Source organism: Python bivittatus, unplaced genomic scaffold, assembly GCF_059951505.1.
Source record: "Python bivittatus isolate LINGU-HERP-01145 unplaced genomic scaffold, Pbiv_v1 ctg000210_np1212, whole genome shotgun sequence".
In the NCBI taxonomy this organism is placed as follows: domain Eukaryota; kingdom Metazoa; phylum Chordata; class Lepidosauria; order Squamata; family Pythonidae; genus Python; species Python bivittatus.
In genome coordinates this window covers 19803318-19826810 of record NW_028277053.1, presented here as the reverse complement: position 1 = coordinate 19826810, position 23493 = coordinate 19803318, and the positions used below count along the sequence as shown (strand labels likewise).

The 23493-nt window shown below is 45.4% G+C and overlaps 1 protein-coding gene across 7 annotated transcripts in view; it reads right to left on the bottom strand.

Annotated features, from left to right (window-relative positions):
• LOC103054555 (LIM domain only protein 7) overlaps positions 1-23493 on the bottom strand; it is a 102210-nt gene that overhangs the window by 5535 nt on the left and 73182 nt on the right. For 2 of the 7 annotated variants that reach the window (XM_088139549.1, XM_088139550.1), the window contains 17 exons: positions 22258-22375; positions 21287-21429; positions 19944-20355; positions 19091-19384; positions 17315-17429; positions 16114-16275; positions 15254-15438; positions 13759-13816; positions 12638-12694; positions 12455-12496; positions 10056-10081; positions 8958-9062; positions 7640-7732; positions 3726-4906; positions 2097-2156; positions 1068-1114; positions 445-664 (listed from right to left, as the gene is read on the bottom strand). In XM_088139549.1, coding sequence (XP_087995675.1) covers positions 445-664; positions 1068-1114; positions 2097-2156; positions 3726-4906; positions 7640-7732; positions 8958-9062; positions 10056-10081; positions 12455-12496; positions 12638-12694; positions 13759-13816; positions 15254-15438; positions 16114-16275; positions 17315-17429; positions 19091-19384; positions 19944-20355; positions 21287-21429; positions 22258-22375 — 3318 coding nt within the window. The remainder of the gene's footprint in view (positions 1-444; positions 665-1067; positions 1115-2096; positions 2157-3725; positions 4907-7639; positions 7733-8957; positions 9063-10055; positions 10082-12454; positions 12497-12637; positions 12695-13758; positions 13817-15253; positions 15439-16113; positions 16276-17314; positions 17430-19090; positions 19385-19943; positions 20356-21286; positions 21430-22257; positions 22376-23493) is intronic. The other 5 variants (XM_088139551.1, XM_088139553.1, XM_088139554.1 and 2 more) reach the window with 4 other exon arrangements.

Here is a 23493-nt window from a genome sequence, read left to right as displayed (position 1 = left end):
GAAACCCATCATCTCAAAGTCAAGTTGCTCATGTAAACATAAAACTCTATGTAAAACTGTAAACCAGTGTATTTTTTCCCCCCACAAGAAGGATCTTTGACTTATTGATCCACAAACTGGACTGACTGTGTAAGAAGTCCCATCAGTTGTGGGTGTTTATTGCCATTGCTCACTCTCAGACAATCCACACCCAGGCGGTGGCTGCAGGCAATATTACAGAACAGGGGGCTGCGTGTACTGCTTTAGACGAAGGCGGGATATAAACCCAGCAAATAAGGAGGACGTGTTATTGAGAAGGGAACCATTTCATCTCCGCGAAGAAAGAGAGAAGGTGGATCCCCGTTCTCTTTCCCTCTCTGGGCCAGACGGGGAGATCCGAGGTGGGGGTGCTGGGCGCATCCTCAACCTCGGCTGCGGTGGGGGTCTCCCGGGGGTCTTGATTACCTCCTCATTCGGCTGCTGGACAGGCTGCTGGGCTCTTTGTGCATGCTGGAACTGCGCTGCCGGATCCAGCTGCTGTCTGTGTGCAGGGACGTCTTTTTCCTCATTTCCTGAAGGATCTGCTGCCTCTCCAGCTCAGCGGGTGACAAGCCATGTTCCTTCTGAGGTCTTTTCAGTGAGTTGGTGGTATTCCAGCACGGCTCCGGGAATCTCTTCTTCAGCCCTAATTTGAAAAGAAGGAAATACGCTTTGACGCCGAGAAGAGTGAAGGAGACAGAAAATGCTAATGCTGTGTTTATCACTAAGGCTACATTAGTCATGGATCCATGGAGTTATGTCTCATTTTGCAAATGCAAACATCTCTGATGGAGAAGAATATTGTTAATACTAAATTAGCTATGACTCATCCAAAAGTCTGACCTTCCAGAGAATGGAAACATGTAGTGTTTGCCAGTGCAAATATAGGCTGACACACCAATGCAAGCGGTAGTTTTACCTGCACCAAAATCACAGCTGTGCAATAATTCATCTCTGCTGGGGGGCCAGTAGTAAAATAATCCTGAATTACAGGGTTCACCCTTCCTGGCTCTCTGACTGTTTTTCCCCCTTTCCATTAGAGCACTTACCACTGGCCTGATGATTGTCTAAATCAGTGGTTGATTTGGATTTACTTCTGGAAAAAAACCGAGAAACCGCGTATTATAGAGGTTCTTCACAGGACGAATCGCTTGCCACAAACGTAACCTCCCCGGACCCAAGGGTGCCGAACAACTTCAGCGGGTGATTCAGGGATGATTTCTAAAGGGCGCCAGTGAAGTCTGTGCCCCAGAAGAATGGGAAGTGATAGCCACAGGGCAGACGGTATGACTTCGCGCAGGAATTTTCAAGACAGGACTTTGGGTAGCAAAGCATTCCTGAAGAGCTCCCACAAATACGGTACAGCCAGCGTGCAGTTTTTCCTATCCCAAGAACCTAATCCCCGAGGCCTGGGCCTCAGCCGCTAACCGCTCCTTTCAACCTGGGGCGGGCGCTGTGCGCGTGTCTTCCAGCAGGGCAGCCGGTCCTAAGGCACGAAACCGGAACGGCATTTCCTCTGCTGAGCGTTCGTGGCTGGCTCTCGTTAAATAGTATCTCTGCATCTTAAGTGGCCGCAAACGAAGCAAGCAAATAAAAGCCGCAGCTCCCCTGGTGCAGCGCCGGCAGACGTGAGCGTTTAAGAGGGCTTCTGGGTCGGTTAATCCAGCCTCCCGGGGTCGCTCCGGCCAGCAATGAGAGATGTGCAGCCCCCGCTGGAGGGCAGTGGGCTCCCGGTCTGATTTAAACGGCAGAACCTGCGACCCCTCGTCCTGAGGCATTCCGGCCCCTTCCGAACACCCGGGACTCCGCTTCTGTAACGCCGCCGTGGCCCATGCTGCGTAGCGCTGAAGGAGGCTTACGTGTAAAACGTTTGGACGGTACCTGGCTGACCTGTTCCTGCCCTGAACCAAACTACGGTTTCAGCGTGCGGGGACATATTTAGGAAAATGGGTAACTAAAAAAAAAAAAAAAGGGAATCACTCAATAGTGATTCACGTTCTAGAAGGGAAAGACCATGAAGCAGCTTTTCTTTTTAAATTTCCAAACAGCACAATTAGTACAAACTCACTGATCTTTACCTGTCGGCACTGAAGTGCCTTCCTTGCTCATTGGAGAGTCTTGTTGGTGCTTCATAATGTCTGGAATAAAGACATCAACAGTCAAGAGTTAGCCAGAGTCCTTTGCCGGAAGATCCAGCGAAGGACCAAGAGTTTCTGACGTTTTGCTGATGAATTTCTTCCAAAGTTCCAGATTCGCAATCCAGAAAAAAGGAAAGCACGGGAGGAAGGGATGAGGAATCAGCTACTGATTTCTCTTATTTCTTGTTATTCGAAAACACATCGTAACTATTAACCTGAGGTTTTCTGCTAACTGCCATCCCAGCTGCCCTGTAATATATTTTTGTATCTGAAGAAACGCACGCACGCACACACACACACACACACACACCAGGTAGTGCAACAGAAAGCCACCCATATTATCATTTACAATACCAGATGCACAGGTTTATTTATTTATGTATTTATGATGCCTGTTTACTGCTGAGTCTCATGCCTCAGGTTGATTTACAACAAATAAACACGCAGAGGCACAAGTAATGATAACTGTGAAAGAAAATATAAGATGCGGAGATAATACTGTACAGGCCTTCAAACTTTGTTTTATTCCTCCTCTGGTTTATGCTCTCCACCTGGGAGGGAGGGACATCCAGAAGACTCCTTGTTCTGCAAAGGAGCACCGCCTAACCTCCGACTGATATGCAGGAGGCCGGGGGAGAATGAACCTGGACTGGATCATTTCAGATAGACCGGAGTCCCCAGGAGATAGACTGACCAGGCTCTGTTCAACACGCCTGCATCGCCAGAGGACAGCCATTGCCTAGGCTAGGAGCGATCCTCATGTCTGACCATCTAGCTAAAAAACGTATGCGGCTCTCTGGATTACAAGTTCCTTTGACAAGCCTCTGAATTAGGGATGCAGATTTGTACACTTCAGCAAATAGCTGACTTGAGCGTCCCATGATAATTTTTACTACCGGGGCTCAATAGCTGCAAGACCTTGGCAACTAGTCTTTGACTGGCAGGACACCTGTAATGGTAAGACTGTAACCTGAGATTATCTAACAGGTTGACTGAAAATGATTCTGTGAGAAGTCATGGAAAGGAAATACACTAAAATGAGATAACAAAGCAGAGCCAAAATATATAAGCTTCAAAGAGCAGTATGCCCCAAGAGCAGCACAAAGGTAGCTATGGATGGAAACCTAAGAAGGGTGGCCCACAGCACCAGGTGTCTCATCACGCCATGTTTTTAGGGGCAGTGAGGATTCAACCAACTCCCTGAGGAGTCTAGGGAAGGGACACCTCGTGGACGCAGCGGGACAGTCCCTGCGCTCCTGTGACAATCCCTTTCCTCAGTTTTCTGAAGTGGAGAAGGTTGCCAGGAAGGTTCACGCCGCACACGGCGACAAAGACTCCATCCAGAAATGCTGGGAACCAGGGGGAAGATCACACCCACTTACTGTCTGGGACCTAAGAGAAGATTGCGCAAGTCTCAGCATAAGCGTGACTCCCATGCCCACTCTGGGCATCAGCCCACAAGGTACTATGGCTTTCTGTCATGCGCATTAATAATCCAGCTTTCATAGAATTTCCACAATGTCTTTCCTAAACCTTAAATCTAAGATTATAGAACAGAATAATGCAGACCTTTGATACTGGAATCTTTGCACTGAAACTTCCTTGACTGGTTCCACCAGCAGATTCTGAGAAGTTTCCTCACAATATCTTGGTTCCTTGATAGGTTCCACTAACAGCTTTTGAGATGCTTTTTCCCGATACCTTGGTTCCTTGATTGGTTCCATTAGCAGGTTTTGAGATGCTCCTTCCTGATACCTTGGTTCCTTGTTAGGTTCCATCAGCAGGTTTTGAGATGCTTCTTCCCGATACCTTGGTTCCTTGATCGGTTCCATTAGCAAGTTCTGAGATGCTCCTTCCCGATACCTTGGTTCCTTGATCGGTTCCATTAGCAGGTTTTGAGATGCTCCTTCCCGATACCTTGGTTCCTTGATTGGTTCCATTAGCAGGTTTTGAGATGCTCCTTCCTGATACCTTGGTTCTTTGATCGGTTCCATCAGCAGGTTTTGAGATGCTTCTTCCCAAAACCTTGGTTCCTTGTTAGGTTCCATCAGCAGGTTTTGAGATGCTTCTTCCCGATATCTTAGTTCCTTGATTGGTTCCACATGAAATTTTTGAGATGCTTCTTCCCAATATCTTGGTTCCTTGAGTGGTTCCAATAGTAACTTTTGAGATGTCTCTTCCTGATACCCTGGTTCTTTGATTGGTTCAAAGAGCAGATTCTGAGATGTTTCTTCACCATACTTTGGTTCCTTAGTTGAGTCCATCAGCAGGTTTTGAGATGCTTCTTCCCAATACTTTGCTTCTTTGAAAGGTTCCACCTGTGGTTTCTGAAATGCTTCTTCCCAATACCTTGGTTCCTTGACAGGTTCTACCTGTGGCTTTTGAGGTACTTCATCCTGATATCTTGGTTCCTTGACTGATTCCACCAGTGGCTGCTGAGATATTTCTTCCTGATAACTTGGTTCCTTTGCATAGTATACTGTGTCCTGCACATTACATTCCTTCCCATTTTCCATTTCTTGTAACTTTCTCTTTTGCTCCCCCTGTAAAATTGCTTGCTGTTGTAAGCTGCTTGTTGCTAGCTCACTTAGACATTTATCTTTTCCCTGATTCTCAGGTTTGCTTTCCTCTTCCCATTTTCTTTCAGAACTAAGATAATCAGTCCTGTTACTTCCATTTCTTTCCCACAAAGAAGTTGGGGGCTCTTGTACACTTCCAGACATAGCAGGGGATGTCAGGATAGTCTGTTCCTAGAAGAGAATGCAAGTTTTGTACAAGTTAAACACAGAGTATAAAGTTAGTTAAATATGCTTTGCTATGAATTGAGATATACATGATGGGTCTTTCATTGGAAAGATATTCCAGGTAGTAACAGAGATTTGGATCACTGCGCTAAAGAAATCAAGGAAAAGATATTCCACCTGTCTTCGGAATTGGCTTTATGTCAAGTCAGGCCATCCAAACATCCAGCTGATTGTCTACAACAACTAGCAAGAGCACTATACACAGGAATTTTCCACAATACACAAAATAGATTATTATTATTATTTTTTCTTTTTGAATACAAATATCAGGGACTGAACCTGGCAACCTTGCATAAGGTGCGTCCTATATGCCAAAGCAGTGATCCCTCCATAACATTAATTCTTTGTGTGACTCGTTCAGAAGACCATCATAGGCAACTGCTACATCTTGGAGTCTTTGGGGAGATTTACATATGAATGTTCACACTTGGCAAGCATCAAGTGGCATAGCATAGATGTAAAAGAACAGACCCAGACACTATGCGGTGGATACAAATTTTATACTATTTCAGGTACATTTCTGAATGTTCAGCAGCAATACCAAATATATTAATTTGACAAACCAAGCTATATTTACGCATTAGAGAACTAAGTCAGGTATAACGCTAGAATGAAAGAGGCCCTGGATTAATCCCCATGGAGCCCAATGACTTCATGAGCAGTCAGTGTAATTCAGCCTTTCCCCTCTAATGTTTTCCAGATATTTGGGGATGAAATTCCTGAAATTTCCAGGCAATGCAAAAATATGCTGGTTCAGAAATCTGGGATTTTAGACTTAACAGATAGGAAAGGCTGACTAATATATCTCAAGGAAGATTACAGATATAAAATGAGGGGAAGTACTGTTTGGAGAGAGAGTTGGAGAGAGATGGAATTATTGTTAACTTAATTATTGAGGCATGGCCCATATTTACAATGTTTTTTAAGAATCACTTGTAGAATATGCTACATTTTAAATCCTTCTCATCATACCTATGTTAAAATCATAAATTATTTTTGTTGCACCTTATTCACTGTTACCTGCTGGATAAAAAACAAAGTTGCTATGCATGCTATCTCGGGGTATGATTGAAGTCCTTTTGAATCTTTATCTAGCTATTCCTGAGGGTCTGACTGAAGCCTTGGCTGTCTCTTGGAATGAGAGGGCAAGTGTGGCTTTGGATCGGATCGCACCCATGGGACCTTTCCTCTCTCATGGATCCCGTCACCCCCTGTGGTTCACGGAGGAGCCGAGGGAGATGAAACAGGAGAAGACATGTCTAGAGCACCTCTGGAGGTCGACGAAGGACGAATTTGATCAAACACAGTGAGAGCCGCTATTAAGGCCTTCCTTGTGGCGGTAAGAGTGGCGAAGCAACAACACTTCTCCGTTATTATTGCGCCCACGGATAGCCATCTGGCAGCTTTGTTTAAGATGACATGAGCTCTCCTGGGGAAGGAGGACTTGGAGGTGCACCTACAACACTGGGCAGAGGAATTTGCAGAGCATCTGTTGGACAACATCACTCAAATTCATTCCAAGTTGGACGCCAGCTTTGATACAGGTCTGAGGGAGATGACTGAGGTACAGTCTTGCCTGGTTACCTGGGAATGAATTGAACTGTTTGAGCCTGAGGAAGTGGACAGGGTCTTTAGGACTGTGAGCTCAGCCACCTGATCTTAGATCCATGCCCCTCCTGGCTAGTTAAGGCTGCTAGAGGGTGTTGTGTGGTTGGATCCTAGCAGTGGTTAATTCTTCCTTGAGGGAGGGGGTTGTTCTGCCACCCCTTGAGGAGGTATTGGTTTGCCCCCTCCTCAAGAAACCATCGCTGGATCCCACCATACTTTTCATGAGATGGGCGGCTATACAAATCTGGTAAATAAATAAATGACCACAAGCTATATAGATACCACCAAATACAGCCCTTAATTTTGCATAGCTGAAATGTGAATGCTTTGGACAATGAAGTACTTGTACCTTGGTTAGATTAATTTTATTTTAGGCTAGCTGGTTGATGGCAGAAAAAACCAAAGAATCCTGTACCTTTCAAAACTGAATTTGCCCAAATAAAGTTGAAATGAATAAAGTTGCGCATCTAAAAAAACAGTACTTCCTTCAGCTACTATGGTATCTTCTACGCAGATCGGCCTTCCTGGGACTCTGCTGTTCTGCCAACCCATTTTAACTGCATTTTTAATCTACAACGCTTGTGAAGCTACACCAAGAGAGCAGTCCAGCCAAGGACTTCAGAAGGTCCCTTGCATTGTTTGGCGACAATTTCTGTTTGCATCATTTTTTTGTGCTGCTTTGTAATGTATGCATGTAGAGATGATACGCCATTGCTAGACACACGAGTTCTCTTGATTGTCATTCCCAACACTACGGTGTCTGACGACAGTTCCTAGACTTTGGTAGCTCATTTGTGATTTTTACTGACATCTCAGGAAAGGCAAAGAGTTTTCTTGCTGGATTTGTGCTACAAGTCTGGGTATGTGATTTACATGGCAACAGTACCAAAACACTTTGCCTTTTTTGAGGTTTATGCTTCGTCTATATTCAGACTTTTCGCAGCGAAGCAACAGGGCTGCCTGCCTTCCTGTTTCCCAGAAGTATCGTTTCGGAAATTGCCTTGACGAGCTCAAGAGCGAATCCTGCCTCTCTGCAAGAGAGGCCGAACCGCAACAAGGCTCAGCACTGACCTCATCTGAGGAGTGGGAGATCTCCTTTTCAGCCTCCCGCTGCGCTTTCAGCCACTCTTCCTTCAGCCGCTCTTGCTCACGCCTGTACTGCTCCTGCGAGGAAAAAGCAATCAGCCGAAAGCCCACGCCAAGAGGAGCCGCAGGGAGGCAGGAGACATTCCCTCCCTAGCCCCCCCCCAGCGATCCCCCTCGGGCAAGCGACACCATGCAAAGGGCAGAGGGGGACTAAGAAGCAGGCGGCCAACGGAATTAAGCCCACTGGGGTGAGAGGGCGGTCGCCGCTTCCAGCCGCTTTTGTCTCGCTGCCTCGTGCCTCACACGCCCCCTTTCCAGAGGGGAGCAGCAGTGGCCTTCCTCCAATCATCTGGCACAGACAAACGCTTCACACGCACGCTAAACAAGCGGCACAACCGCCCCAGAAGCCAACCAGATCCATGTTGTAACATTTTTCCAGTTAGACCTGCAGCCTCACCACTGTACGACGCCTTTCTTTCATCATTTCTGTAGCATTCCCCCCCCCCATTTTCTTTTATATAGATTCTTCTCTTCCATTTCATCGTTCTGCCAAGCATCTTGTTCCATACATCTGACAGAGTAACTCCCCCACTTTTAAAGGCAGTTCCGTTTGCTCTGCTCCACCTTCCGCCTTTTTGATCCTAGGGAGACCCGGAGGCATCACAGCTAAATGGCCCGTTGGGTGTCCCAGGCTTTCGAATGTCAGGATAAATTCAGCGTTTTGGAATCACTCCCAGCTTGGTCCTCTCTAAACTTTTATCTTAATCCAAAGTTTATGGAAGGGGTTCTGTCACCTCAGAGGTGAGAGAAGATACAGAAGGCCAGAAACATTTTTATATGGTACAGTGCTGATTAATCAATGCAATATTGCCAAGTTCTTGAGGTGTTATCCAGCGCTAGCTTTACTAGCTTTTCTCCCACACCTTTTAGCAACTTGTAAGACCTAGAATATGTAGTAAAAATGCTATCAGAGGGCCTACGTTTTGCCCTTGAAGCTCCTCCCTCTAGACTGATATCGAGACCCAAGAGACCCAGCCACTAAACAACTCCCATCTTTATTTGGGCAAAGATCCATCCAACGCCGCTGGACGTGCAGCTAAATGCATCGATCCAGAATTACCCTTCAAGCTGGCTACCTGGATATAGTATTTTGGGGGAGGGTCTCTATCCTTAACCGCTTTACACAGAAAATGGCGCACTGACAGAGGCTAAGCAGCCAAATGTGCTTTAGGGAAGAGGTTCTGCTCCCAGAGCCCAGAGAGAGCCCTGGCAGGGACGGTTATCTGCGCAGCTGCATCCAGACCTGGAGTAAGCGCTCCTGCTCTGCCTGCCACTTCTCTTGCCTTTTCCTTTCTTCTTCTTGATCCCAAGTCCGGCGGCCTGGAGCCGCAATGGGTGGAACGGGGAGCTGCAAGACGGAAGCAAAGGGTTAGCCGGTGCAGATGGCTCTCCTCAGGCCGCCTCGAGAAGGATCAATGCAGAGCTGGCACTCGGTTTCTGACGGGGGGAGGGGTGCATGGTCAATGCTGCGCAGGGCAAAGGGGGCCATACAGCTTCCCCTTCTTCACTGGGTTGACCCAAATAGCCCTAGAAGCCTATCCATCTAATTCAATCAACCTGGAATCCAATCTAACCCACTGGCCGGGAGTGGAGAGAGGAGGAGAAAACTTTGGAGAACAAATTGTCAATGAGGTCAAAGGGTTTAGCCCCATTCCTCACAGTCTACCTTGAAAATAAAAGAAGAGACGTAATTGAACATGAAGACACTATTCCACGCAATTAGTTATTAGCAAGGACAGCACTGTTTTTTTAAAAAAAACAAAAAACAAAAAAACTTAAATCAGCAATTTTCCACTAAATTCTGAATAGCCCAAAATATGTGATATTGGCTTTATAAGCAAATTAATAGCATTTTGCAGGTAGAAATATTAATGTCTGGGAAATAACATTAAAAAAAAAGAGTCATTCCCCTGATTTGTTCCTTCTTTTTCCTTAGGCCTTCAGAATCGAATATCAGCCTGACTGAGGAAAAAATGACTATTGTTTTCCACTTTAAAATGCATACTATGATAACATGCGGTTGGGGTTTAACTATGTTTCTCTCTTATAATGTACTATTATATACATTACCTGATCATATATTAATGTTTATTTCTGGGTGTATATTGCTGTTGCCTTCTATGCTGTATAATTACTCTTTCTTAAGAGTCCATCAGGGTTGGGTGGCCAATACATTTAAAATAACAACAACAACATCTGCCTATCCCAGGTCCCTGGGAAGGACTCAATAGATAGGTAGTTAAAAATGCCAAATCCAGTCTGAACATCTGGCTGACTGTGCGACCAACCACCACCACCACCACCACCATCATCATCATCATCACCACAGAGCATTACTTACATCAAGTATTGCAGGTTCTGGGCCTCCTGGGTGGTTCATAAGAATTTAAAAAAAAAAAAAAGAGGGTAGAAAAGTCTTGGTTACTGTTATCTGGAAAAGACCATTTCAACCCAAACTAGAAGGCTGTACTGGGATCCATCCCCTTTTTCAGGTCAGGGACTCACCTAACACCTTCACATGAGCAAATATCTCTTATAGTCATACGAAGGAAAATTGTTACATTGGCTTCATATTTACACCATGAATTCCACATTTTTCTAATCAAGCCTGATAGTTGCTATACAGAGACAACAGTAAAGTATTGATGGTACCCTCATGGGTTATTATGCCAGTATACCAAAAATAAAGTCTGAGAAGACAATCTAAGACAAGAACATTTCCAAGAGCGCTAGAATACTGTTTCATCAGGGAATCCACATTCCTGTATCTTTTCCAACTATCCCTTCTTCCTAAAATAATTCCCCAATCACCAACCAATAAAAAATGTATGATCTTAAAAAACAAACATGTCAGGAAGGCCATGCCAACCTTTGCTGGCTGATGGGGCGACATCTAGAATTTTGAGAAATTTTGAGAAAAGTGACCTGAGCACACTTATTTATAAAATTACTGTTGCAATGGCCACAATCATTGAGGCAAAGGTCAAAGGTTAACAGATAAGTAGCTTATCCAAAAACGTTAATACAAGACAGAAATGGAATCCAGCCTTCCAACTCGCTCTTCCGAACAGAGTTTCGGAATTGTCTCATGCAACGATCTCAGCACCGAAGATCCACAAACCCCGTAGTTCCAGCACTCAAGAGCTGCTCATTTTATAATCCATTTTCTTTTACTTTTTCAGTATGGGTAGAAAAGGACACACGCGTCCCACTCCTTCCCTGGGATCCAGCGCCTCACAAGCTCCTTGTTCCACCGCACTCCATCGCGCTCCCTGCACGGACCCAGCCTCCCTCTTTGCACCCTCCGGTAGCATCATGGCTCACCTGCCCACCTCCTCCCTCCGCTATCCTGGGCCATCCCCTCGCTGTCCCCAGGTGACAATTTTCACCTTGCTGGACCCTTCCTGCCCATCCCAGACATTTCGATGCGTCACATCACCCACCACCCATCTTTACTCTGCCACAAATGCCTCCTGACTGACTTGCTAAGTACTGTAGTGTTTAAATCACATTTTATCTTTTATGGGATCCTGCTGATTAGATTGAGTCACCTGATTCAAATCCACCCTTCAGCATAAGGCTTCCAAGACAGTACATCCAAAACAACAACGAAAGACCAAATATAAAATCAGCCAATCTTCCTGCATTAGCTTTACGCATGGACAAATTCCCAGACTTTCAGAGAGTTACAATGAATGAATAATTGCCATGGGATTTGGGGCCACAGTGACAGAACATTAACTATTTCGCACAGTTAAAGCAAGGGGAGCGAGGATATCTGTGCACTTTCCCCCAAATGTGTTAGTTGGGCAGTATTTTCTCTACTGGGGTGGGGGGTGAGAAATTAATTCTCCGGACATAAAGAGTTTTGCCCCTTGGAGTGTGGGGCAAAGAGCAAAGCTGAGCTTTGATGCGACATGTTCAGCTGGCGCAGAAAAACCAAACAAAAACCAGAGGCCCGAACAACGCGCACCTCTTGCGCAAAAACATGATACTGCGAAAGGGGCTGTCCAAAGGAGAACAAGGAAATCAAGCGGCAGTTTCCCAGCCGCTTCTTTGCTTTCCTTTCCCAGTCTTTTTCTGATAAAGTCACATTCTGCCTTTGGGGAAGTCTGGCCTGCATGACCAGCTCGGACATAAAAGAGCACTTGGGAGAGACACCGAGAGCAGGATGTCATCAGGACCAAGAGAGGCCTCTTGTCTTTTCTGCGGAAACATTATTCTGAAGAAAATGAGACAATGGGAAAATAACACCGGGAAAAGAGACTTGGGTAATACATAACAGGGCAGTAAATGAGAAATGTTGTCTTTATCACTTCAAAACATTCCACGTATAACAAACGCAAGACTCTGAAGTGAGGGTGAAAACGGTGACACATAGCATGCAACACACACTCCCAGCAGCTTTCAAGAACCGTGACGTATGATTCCTAGCCCAAACGCTTCCTTTAGTTCTTGGAGGATTAAAATTGGCTCCTGGTGATAAGGCATGTATTCCTTAACCATCTATTCCACACAGATGCACCAACTGTAATAATAAATACGACTTTAAAATTTATCATCTCTTTCGGCCTGGTCATTTTACGTAATGCAAGTTTGCCGTATTTCAGCACATTGGAGGAAAGCTGCAGATCGAATGAGAAACTCCTGTACTACATTTGGTGCTCGCTACGAACAGGATTTGAGCTCGTCAAGAGTGTGAAAGGTTTGAGGGACAAAGGAACACACAAATCCCATTACCACAAAGGTACACCCATGAATTGTAAAGGGAACCTGGTGCTCCTAAGGAAAGAACGGAGAGAGATTAAGAAAGTTGGCACGATAGAACCCAACACCGCGGACTGATTAAAAGAAGGCACAGGGGGGAACGATTTCATGAAATTACATGAAATGTTAGCTTTGGGGAGTATTGATTGCTTTTACCTTGTTCAAAAAACTGGGACCTCCTTTTTAAGTTTTTCAAAGAAATAGGTTCTGTGTCTATTTGAAAAAAAAATACGGAGATACAAAACAGGTCAGTGTGGTGTGGTCTAATTTTATTGAACAGAGATCCACCGGACAAACGTTCAAGGCACTGACTCGGCTGCATTCAAGCAAATGGGTCATCGCTTTGGGAATGATCTCCCAGAGCCTAAATCAAGGCTGGCGCACTGCTCTGGTTAATACTCCACTCCTCACTAATCCAGCCCTGTTCAAGCACCCAGATCAGAACCAAACCAGCGGGTCCTGCAGCCAGGAAGGGCCAAGGGCCAGTCCTGCCCTACCCACGAGCCTGACCCATCGTCACCTCTCAGCCTAAACCACGTGACGTGGAGTGGTAACTCTACAGCATCGTCTTGAACTCCTTGGAGAAATGGCGTGTCTTCTCAAGCAGCCCCTTTCTACATTTTGTCCTTTGGGAAGGAGCTCACCCCAGTTTAGAGCGAGGAGGAGCTAAGCTTTAAGAGCAACCCACACGACGGGCCCCTTAAAAGGCCGGCGTAGCCCCTCCCAGGTGGCTGCTGGCCGTACCGCAAGCTGGGCTGGGAAGGAACAGACAAGCCCTCCTGTTGCTCGCGCTCTTACCATCGGCACGCCGTCCTAGCTGACAGTGCAGGCCAGCATTGGGTTACAGGTTGCCCTTTCCCCCCCTTCGCTTTCCCATAAAAAGGCTAAAGCTAAAAAAAAATTTAAAAAAAGGAGGCCCAAGCCTCGTAAGGCGCACAGACCGATATGCTGGGCCAGGATCAAGGCTTTTGTTAAGCTCGACCATTCTTTTGGAAGAGGCTGTTAACCCATCCTCCCCAGCACGCACAAATGGAGTCGGGAGGGAGAGGATTCAGAGCTGGCGAAAATCTCCACTGGTCGTATTACCTTTGTGCATCTCTGCCTTACGCTTCTTCTGACCCAGCTACTACAGAACATAAACCCACTGTGTTTTTATTAGCACCCAATAAAACATGGTTTATCTTTACGAATTATATAATTGTCCCTTCCTGCAGCTAAGCTCATAAAAATTAAGATCTCTTACTTCAATTATAACCAGGTATACAACGCTGTTTTACCTTTTTGTTCACAGTAGCTTGGATCGTCTTGCGTTCCATTGACTTTTGTTTCAGAGCCCTGGAAACAGAGAATTGGCATACCACGGCTTTAATTTAGCCTTTTCTTTAACCTCCGGAAGATACCATCTGACTTGGGCCCTTCTGAGGAACCGAACAACTAGCTGAAAGCTGATGCCCAGAAAAGCTGCATTTTAATTTTTATGCGCATTTCAGAAGTCATATGGAATGAACGTATTCTCCTGAATTTCTTCATAGGAAGGAAAAGCTATTTTATGTTGTCAGACTCAGGAGAAAACTTCATCGTATCTCTCTCTTGCCCAAGGTAACACAAAACGCGGCAAATACTACTTCAATAGCCAGAGATTTGTTGGAATGAATGAATTCACTGAGCAAAAAGTTAGAGTCAAGACAGGGACTGCTCAGCAAAGCCAAGAGAAGCAAAGCTAATTCTCTTCTCTTGGCTGGCAACCAACAGTTCAGAAAAATCCCTGATCCTTGTTATGGATCAGAACCTTACAGGGAGCATCAGGGCTTTCCTTTTAAAGGGAATATACGCTTTCTGAGGATTGAATTAGGGCAAGAAACAAGCTTCTTGGAGGCCTAGGAATGCTGTGCCACTTGCTGTGAGAGCAACCGAGGCCGCTGCCTTGCCTTTGCGCGAATGGGACGGGGGAGCGGGCAGCAGTGGGCGGCCCCCTTTATGGGCTGTTAGCCGCTCTTGGACCAAACACGGAGCCACCGTCTGACGGGGCCGCCCACGCTCTGAGGCTGAAGTCCTAGCTGCTTTGCCCTTACATCGGGGACGTTCTCCTCTGGCCTCACTGATTAACTGGGCAGCTGGAGTTGACTTCTGCGCATAGGGAAGAGCAGAACGTGGAGAAAATTCTTGTGGGCCCAGTTTAAGGAAAATGCTTGTGTGTGTGTGTGTGTGTGTGCACACACGCGTGCGCACGTGCCTTTGAGTCAGCCTTGACTCCTGGCATCTGCCTGGAGTAGTCCCTGCCATTTTCTTGGCAAGATGTTCAGAGGCGGTTTGCCCTGGCCGCCTTCTTCTTCTTCTTCTTCCCAGGGCTGAGAGAGCGGGACCAGCCCAAGGTCACCCAGCTGGCTTCATGCCTAAGGCGGGACTAGAACTCACCATCTCCCAGTTCCTAGCTCAATGCTTTTAACCACTACCCCACACTGTATCTCAAATACTGAATGCATGCCCTTAAACGGCATCCTGTCTGTCTTTACCTCAGAGTTTAGCCCTGTAAGCCTCTAAACTCTAGTCTAGCAGATGAATCCATTATATTAATACCATGTGTTGTAGTCACTTAAGAACAACAACAGAAGATACTCCCTGTCTCTAGGTCACTACAATATCTATACAGAAGGAGACGGTATCTGCCCCCTCCCCCCTCCCAGATTTTAGGGTCAAAGGACAGTGTTACATCTTGCAACTGCCCATGGCTGAAGTTCTAGAGTTCTTCTAGAGGCACATATCCATACTTACATCATTCTGGAAATGGCTGTGCAACTCTTTTTCTGACATTTGTTGACTTTGTGTTGAAGTGTGATCTCCCGATGTCGCATCAATCCATTTGTTTTCTGGTGTACCTATAATGTTGGTAGCCATACTTGTAAGATTGAGGATTTTGTGCCTTGCAAATGGCAGGAAAGGCTGGTCTTTGCCCCAATCTGATTGGTACGTGGAGATCAAAAGAAATTAAAAAAGTAGACAGAGGGATGTCAAAGTGTAAAGAGAATTGACAAAAATACATCCAAATAACACACAAAAAGGAAAAAAGAACAGAGGACAGGAGAAGGAAGGAGTGATTTGGAATGTTAATGTGGGACAACCTATTAGGGCTCTTACGAAAGACCGCCTTTTCCCCAAAGCAAGAATTAGTCAAAAGCGTGCACAATAAACAGCAAGTTTACTAACAGCAACTTTATTTTACAACTTAAATAATTTCAAAAGGCTGGGAAGCGGAGTTGATCCTAGTGACTTCGCACAGATCATCGTCTAGAGAATGGGGCCATACAAGAAACAAAGTACATTGAGATCAACTCTTTCCAAGGGGTGGTGACCCAGGAACATCCCTACTCCAGATGATGGCCTCCTAATTTCTAGAAAGTAAACTTGCTCAAGCAGGTATTTACAGTGTAATACATGCAACAGTGACCAAATAATAAGCGTAAAATATTTCTTGCAACAAAAGCTGTTTTCACAAAAGTAGGAATACTAACCAAAGATACTTGAATGGAAAAAAAACATCAGCTCTTGCTGGAGGCTGTAAGTATTCAGAAACCATCCACCATAATAAAACTTACAGACAGCTCACATTGTACTCAATGCAAGTAAAAACGCACCCTTCCTTCCATGCCGCCTCACGTCCATGACGAGGTGCCCACTTTCCAGGGCCCGGCTGATGGCACCTTCCCACTCGCCCTGGTCCAGGTGTGAAATGCTGGTGCCCCCCAGGGAGAGGATTTCATCCCCAACTTCCAACTGACAAAAGTCTGCAGGGCTGCCTGTTGAAAGAAAGGCAGAAAGCAACACCACGGGGATGAAACTTTTGCTCCAATGAAGCAACATACAACCTCTATATAATCGAGAGTCAGACTCTGCAAAGCATTCAAAAGAGGTGCTTCTCAGAGCATGTGAGTGCAAGCAAAGCCTCTCCCTGAAGGCCTTAAGGCAGCTGCGCGCTTTCAGAGATTTGGGGGTGCATGGAAGCGCTGTCCCTGGTGGACGCTTTTCCGAGCAGGTGCGGGAAGAAGGTGGGGCCGAAGTAATGCTCTGAGGGGAGGTGCTGGTCTCAAGTGAAGACCCTTCTGAATGCTTGGCACCATCCTAACAACCGTCATTAAGTTTTAAAAGGAAGTAGTAATTCTGAGTTAAAATTAAAAATCACAATTTTAAATGTCAATAATTCAGATGCCCAATCAAATAAGCTTTTAACTTGGAGCTGAAAGGAATAAAAGAATGGTGCCAGGAAAGTTTGTATAACACCAAGAGAAGGCCCTTTTTTATGAAGGAGAAGAAGGCCTTTTTGGGCAAGACCAATTTGTCCATCCTGAAGTTGGATGGGGGCACTTCAGGGCTGGAAAGTTACCCCAGAATGTCTTACATAACCCCCAATGTCCATAGTAAAGGTAGGTTGATACGAGACAGGATGGTCCTTCAGCCGAATGCTGATATCAAACTGTTTGGGGCTTTAGAAAGAACCACCAGGACCTTAAAGCAAGTCAATTTTGAATTAAACTTTGGCATGTCCACATTTTTTTTTCACATTCTTGCAAGCTGAATTCTTGAGATCATCCATCTTTCTTTCTTTCTTTCTTTCTTTCTTTCTTTCTTTCTTTCTTTCTTTCTTTCTTTCTTTCTTTCTTTCTTTCTTTCTCTCTCTCTCTCCCTCCCTCCCTCCCTCCCTCCCTCCCCCTTCCTTCCTTCCTTCCTTCCTTCCTTCCTTCCTTCCTTCCTTCCTTCCTTCCTTCCTTCCTTCCTTCCTTCCTTCCTATTACAGTAACTTTCCCAAAGAATGTGCAAGAGTTAAATACTGGTATTTACCTTCTTCTATTGATTTTACGAAGACACCAGAAGGATTCTGGTATGTGGCAAATCCAAAGCTACGGCTACTGCCTGGTTTCTGGTTTATACTGATCCTCATATCACTGTATTGCTCCTAAAAAAAGGAAGGAGGAGGAGGAGGAGGAGGGAGAGACCAACATGAATGAAAGTCTATCCCTTAAACAAGCAAAGCTCATTGCAATGTTGGCTTTTAAATTATGTACTGTGTAGCTGAAAGTATCTGCACATCTAAAATGCAAGGGTTATTTGATAATTAAATTTATATTCCCAATTTATGCATTCCGGTAAGCAACTATATTAATGACCTGGGCCTTGCTTAGGAGTCTCATTAGAAGAACAACTCCAACTAAAAGTTAACGTGCTGAGGAAATTATTAGCAAGGATAATTTCATTACTAGAAAATACCATTTTAAACAGGGATATTTTCATTTCTTTTCTCCTTCCATTTCAGGAGGAATAGAAAATGCCACTATCACCAGTTTGGAGAAACATGCCTTTCTGACTGAGATGACCAATCTCAGCTGGGATTGCAAACTTTAATGAAAAGCAGTCAGGGAGACTCCTGATTGCTGGCAGGTGGGCACGTGATGCTATGCACTCCTGGGTCTCAAGTTCTGATCCAGGTACAGTAACAGCTTTAATACAGAAAAACTCAGAAAATTCACCATTCCTGCATAGGATTTTTGTACAGGAAAAACAGACATTTTTTGAATCATTCTTCTTCCTGCAGCTAATATGTCATAGTCCATATATTTAACTTTTTTTCAAGTTTTTGGAGCTGACTACTGGGGAATGCAGGAAGAATAACTGAAAATTAGCATCCTTACAGAAAGTTTTTTCTTTTAAAAAGAGACTGTTGTAGCCTACAATTTAATATATTTAAGAAGTATTTTTTCACTTAAATTTACAGTGACTGGCAATTTAGGTGGTTGTAAAAAGCTTTCAGAAAGAGGGGAGGCTTGCAATTAAAACTGTTTGGGGGAAAAAATGTCACTGGATCAGTTTCTAGGGTCTGACATTTCTTAACCAGGAGGTTTGTTAGTCATTAAGTGCATAGATATCTGTAGATGCAATAGCACTTGACTTACTGGCTTGTGGACAAGCTATTTCCCCTGATTTCTTTACATCCCCTGCATTCAGAATTTCAGCTGTCATTCATCCACATTACCTTAGCTACATCTTTTTAATTTGTTTCAGGCCCAGCAGGGGCATTTGTGTACTTACGTTCTGTCTCTCCTGCCATCTTAAGTGATTTAAAAACCTTCCTACTGGTTTGCAGTTCTAGAAATCAGTCAGAACACTAAAATGAGAGATGGCCATCAAATAAAGCCGTCCTGAAGAGACAGAAGCCGAGGTCTTCCTGGACTGAATCTCAGCAGAGCACTGCAGCTAAGAAGGCATTTCCTGAAGGATTAACCACTGGGTTAAGCAACTTCTGGTCCCTTCAAACAGTTCTTCGTAAGCTCTGGCCCTCTCTGTCCCTGTCCTGACCTCTCTAGAGAAGGTCTCATGAACTACCGAGCCCTAGAAAACTGCTTCAAGTCCAACCATTCAGTCACAATTGTGACTTATGAGAAGAACTTCCCCTTTATTCACAAGGCTGACCACCTCAAGATTCCCTTCTCTAAGGAAGTTATCCACCATCTTCGCTAGCTAATAAGCAGTGCCTAATTCTTTTCTCCCTCTTCGCGGTGTAGAGCTTCCTGTGCATTGGGGGGACAGCATAACACGAACAGGAGCATCTCTCCAACTTACCTGCCATCTTGACTCCTCGGTCCCTGAAAGGGTTCTCTCTTTGGGGGTGGAAGATGCGACGGTCACTGAGTCGGGACTGGCGTGATGATCCCACTCAGGATCCAACTCAGGCACTCCCCTTCGGTGCTCCCCAAGCAAGTGGCTTGTCCTACTTTTGCTGTCTTCTGGACCTCTGGGCTCCATCTGGCCTTGGCTTTGCCCCCCTCCTGCCTGAGCCTGTGGGCCCCTGCTGATCCCCGACTGAGCCCTCCTGGACCCTTCGACTCCTCCATTGTATTTCACAGCTGCATCCATCTGGGGGAGGTTTTTAGAGACATTTTTTAGAGACACAAGAGAGACATTTCCAACATTGGTTTGAGCAGCACCTACTTAAAACCTTCCCCAGTTTTTCCCAGGCCCGAAGCACCTTGCTAATTATCAGCAGCTTTAAGACAGAGTTATTGTTGTGTGCTGTTAAGTCAGATCCCCCTAATCCGGATGAAACCATGAAAGACCAGGTTGCAAGGACTTAGTACACAAACCTATGTAGGCCCCTTGGAATTGAGGGGGTGGATACATTTTACAAATAAATGAATAGATTTCAAACACTGAGTATGATGTGATGATACACAAATGGTAGACGCACAGTTACAAATCCAGAGTGAAATGTCACCCTTTTATTCCTTTTAAGTGAATAGTTTTATTATTACTTCAGTTGGAAATCTCCATAAGGGGTTTGTGTGTCTATATACACACAAACATATTACATATTATTCTTTATATTTTAAATAAGTGACTGCACTTAGAAAAGGAGCTGAAGTGTAAAATTAGCAACAGTTGCTCCACCAAGTCTCAGACACAAGCCAGTTTTTACCGTAAAGGATCTGGGAAGCGATGAAATTCCTCTCAGAGGGGCCCCAAACGGCCTCGGGGTGACCACCGACGTCAACCTGGCTGTGTCGGTCTTCTGGTAACTTCTCGGGAGGGAAGCTGAAACCCGACCGGACCTGGTTTGTGCGTTCGCCGAAGGGGAACTTGGCAAAGGGGGCTCTCTCCTTCCTCTGGCCAGGCTCTGAGCTGAGATCGGCGGTTCGGCCTTTGCCCCACGTTCTGGTTTTTGGCCACCCTGCTCATGATTTTCTCCTGCCTTCAAGCCACCATCCGCCTCACTTGGAACACAAACTTTTGGAGGTGCTTTCTCTTCGCTAAAGACGTCATTGCTGGAGGAATCCCTTGGCTCCGTCTCCTCCCAAGAGTTCCTCAGGGCAGCCTGATCCCGCCTCACCCTAGAAGAAAGGCAAGGGCTTTGGGTCACTTAGGACTGACCTCACAAGTGGTGTGTGTGTGTGTGTGTAAGTTTGCAATTATGTTGATTCAAAGGGAAGATGGAGACGGCAAGATTCATGACTGTTCTGCAACATTTTTCTGTCCCCAAAGGTAACATGGACTACTTTCAGGATGCTAACGAGTGGCGTGTTTTTCTTGGGCTTTTTAAAAAAAATCCTATGCCTGCCAGATAAAGAGGGTTTGTGGACGTTTCAGCTTAAAAGGTAAAATGCATAACATTGCTCGATCAACATTGGGATCTACTTTAAGAGCCTAGGGTATCAAACCCAATATACAGAATTTTATTTGTGCATTCCTTCTTAAGAAAGCATTATGGGCCCTCTGGATTTCACTAAAAGAGCTCTGGGTGCATAATAGCACTAGGCTAGGACAAAAGGAGGCAGGCCAGGGAAGACTTTTTAATGCTCTTTTGCAGGGCAAACCCTCCCCGCCCCGCCCCCCCCCCCCAATTTCCCCCAAAGGTTATATAAGACATGTATTGAGAATGCAGAAGTGGGACTTATGTCAAAGTAAACTGGTTTAAGATTGAGCTACAAATGAATATTTTAATGCAAAAAACAAACATGGAAGTTGAAAATGAACTCAGTTAATACTGCGACTTAAACTTAAATTAAAAGGTTATTTTTCCCTTTCAAAACGTGTACTAAAATTATTATCATAGTGGGTAAATTAATGTTATTGCCCTTAGATTTTTATCCTTTAATTACTTAGGAATAAAATTATCAAAACATTAGGAAGAGAAGAACTGAAAATTAAATATGCCAGCAACCGAGCGTCCAAACAAATTCAAAGGCAATCAATTAAACTAAGCGCTGCTGAATTCCAAGTAAACATAACCAAGACTAAGCCATTAAACGCACTAGATATTACCTGTCTTGCTGCATTTCCCTCAGGGTTTTGCTGCGCCTTTCTGAGCTTTCAGAAGCTCTTCGCTCGATTTCTTCTCTCTCCTCTTTCTTCTTTTGCAGGTCAGAGGTGTGACTCTTGCGCCTACTTTTCCATTTTGCCAGGTCCTACACAAAAAGCCACACGGACCGATATTCGGTGAGACCCTGGGCCGCGAGCTGCTGCGGCTGAGCACCCGCGGGTCTCGTTCCCTGGCGAGGACTGCGCAGCTGCCCTATTTTCACCTGAGACGCCCGGTGCTCCGGCCTTCTCAGGTGTCTTCGCCCAGCCTGTCCCCGATCGATCGGAACAATAGCGGCCTTTCAGCCTCCTGACGCTTAAAGGTTTTGCAGGAGGAAATGCACCTGCTGCTCTGCACAGAAGGAGCCCGAGATGTATCGGCACGTCTCCCTAAGCTCTCCGTGACCCTCTCCCAATTTTAAAGGCACTGTTATTCAAACCAGCAGTGGGAGCTGGCATTTTTATTAACCCGATCACCCAGCTCAGGAGCACTTCATGTTATCTTGAATTACCTGGTGTTATTTAAACGGGTGACTGAAAACCAAAGCAGTAATGGATTCTCAGGTGTCCTGACTCATTAAGATATTTTCACAACATGGTTTGCTTCACTTGTTGTTGATGCTCATTTCCGCTCCACTCACTCATCGCTGTCATTCCCACACTTCAGCCCATGGGAAGCAGCAAAGGACACATCGGAACCGCCACGGCTTGGAGTTCCTCCGTGGCCTCACCCCCACGGCTACTCTGTTCCCGAGGAGCAAACAGCGCAGCCTCGGCCTTGATCATCTCCTCCCACTGGCCGATACTTCTAAAGGAAAACCCAACCCCGCGCGCCATCACATCTCCACGGGCTGCTGCCTGATTTTGGCTTGCTGGGACGATCTTCTAGAGGTGCCCAGCAGGACTGCAAAGATAGGCCTTTCCGGGACACTTACATCTTGCCATTGCTGGTCTTGCTCCCGCAGCTGAGCTTTTATTCTCTGGAGCTCGTCATAACGCATCTGCCGGATCGTTTGTAGTTCATCGGCACTGACGTCATTCAAGGATTTACTCCTAAGGGTAGAGGACACCGTTTTAGAGTTTCAGATCACTTTTTCTTCAAGAGGGAACTGAACGATCTGATTCGCAGTAACAGAGCTAGGGGCTCTACAACAAGGTGGTTTTAGCGGTGGGTAGGGTGGGAACGTGTTGCTGCACATATGAAATTACCACCACACAGAATCACAGAACTGTGGAGTTGGAAGGCAGCACAAGGATCAGCTGGTCCAACCCTCTGCAAGGTGGCGCAAGACCAATTAAACCATCCTTGAGAGCTGTCCAGCCTCTTCTAAAAAACTCCAGAGATGGAGAACCCACAACTGTTACACTGTGCTACAGATCTTACCATCAGATGCTTTTCCTTACATTTAAATGAAATACAGTTGCTGAAACTAGTTCCTGACCATCTTCCCTGGGTTATCCTTTTATAGAACACTTTATGTAACCTTTTGTGATCCGTGAAAGGGAATGAAGATGATACGGCCAAAGTCCTATGTCAGTATTTAGGAGGTTTCTCTCCCAAATCCATAACTCAAGACTCTCTGAAAGTTATTACACTGAATATGAAAGCAAATGTGGGCGCCCAATGGAGACTTTTCCACTTCACTGTCAGGATTCTCTTGACATGCAGGAGAATAAGGATTTTGAGATCACATCTGTCCTGGGGCCCTAAAATATGCTGAGCAAAACAGACTGCAAAACTATAGTACAAAAACGCGACACTGCCCTTTGTATTGGACCAGAGCAAGCTGTTTCCCGCTTCCCCTTCAGTTTTCTCTCTGCGGTATCACCAATCTCCACCTTAGCTGCTCCTGATTTTTATGTCATGTGCAAATGCAGGCGGCCAGAGGCGGAGTTTGGAGAGACAGTGGGAGCCCTAAATCTAGATCATCTTAGGCTCGTCTATTCTGCGAGACTGGGGTGCCCCAACATTTGCACCACTGCAGTCCCCTAAAGTGATCCATGAAGCTGCATGGCCCCCAGTGAACAAAGGGGTGACTGGGGCATGGGCAAGAAAGAAACCAACCACGTATTTTATAGAATTATTGCACAGTTCGGGCATAATACAACGTGTGACTTCTGATATTGTGTTTTATAAACCACAGTTAATAGCTTCATGTTATAGGTGAAAC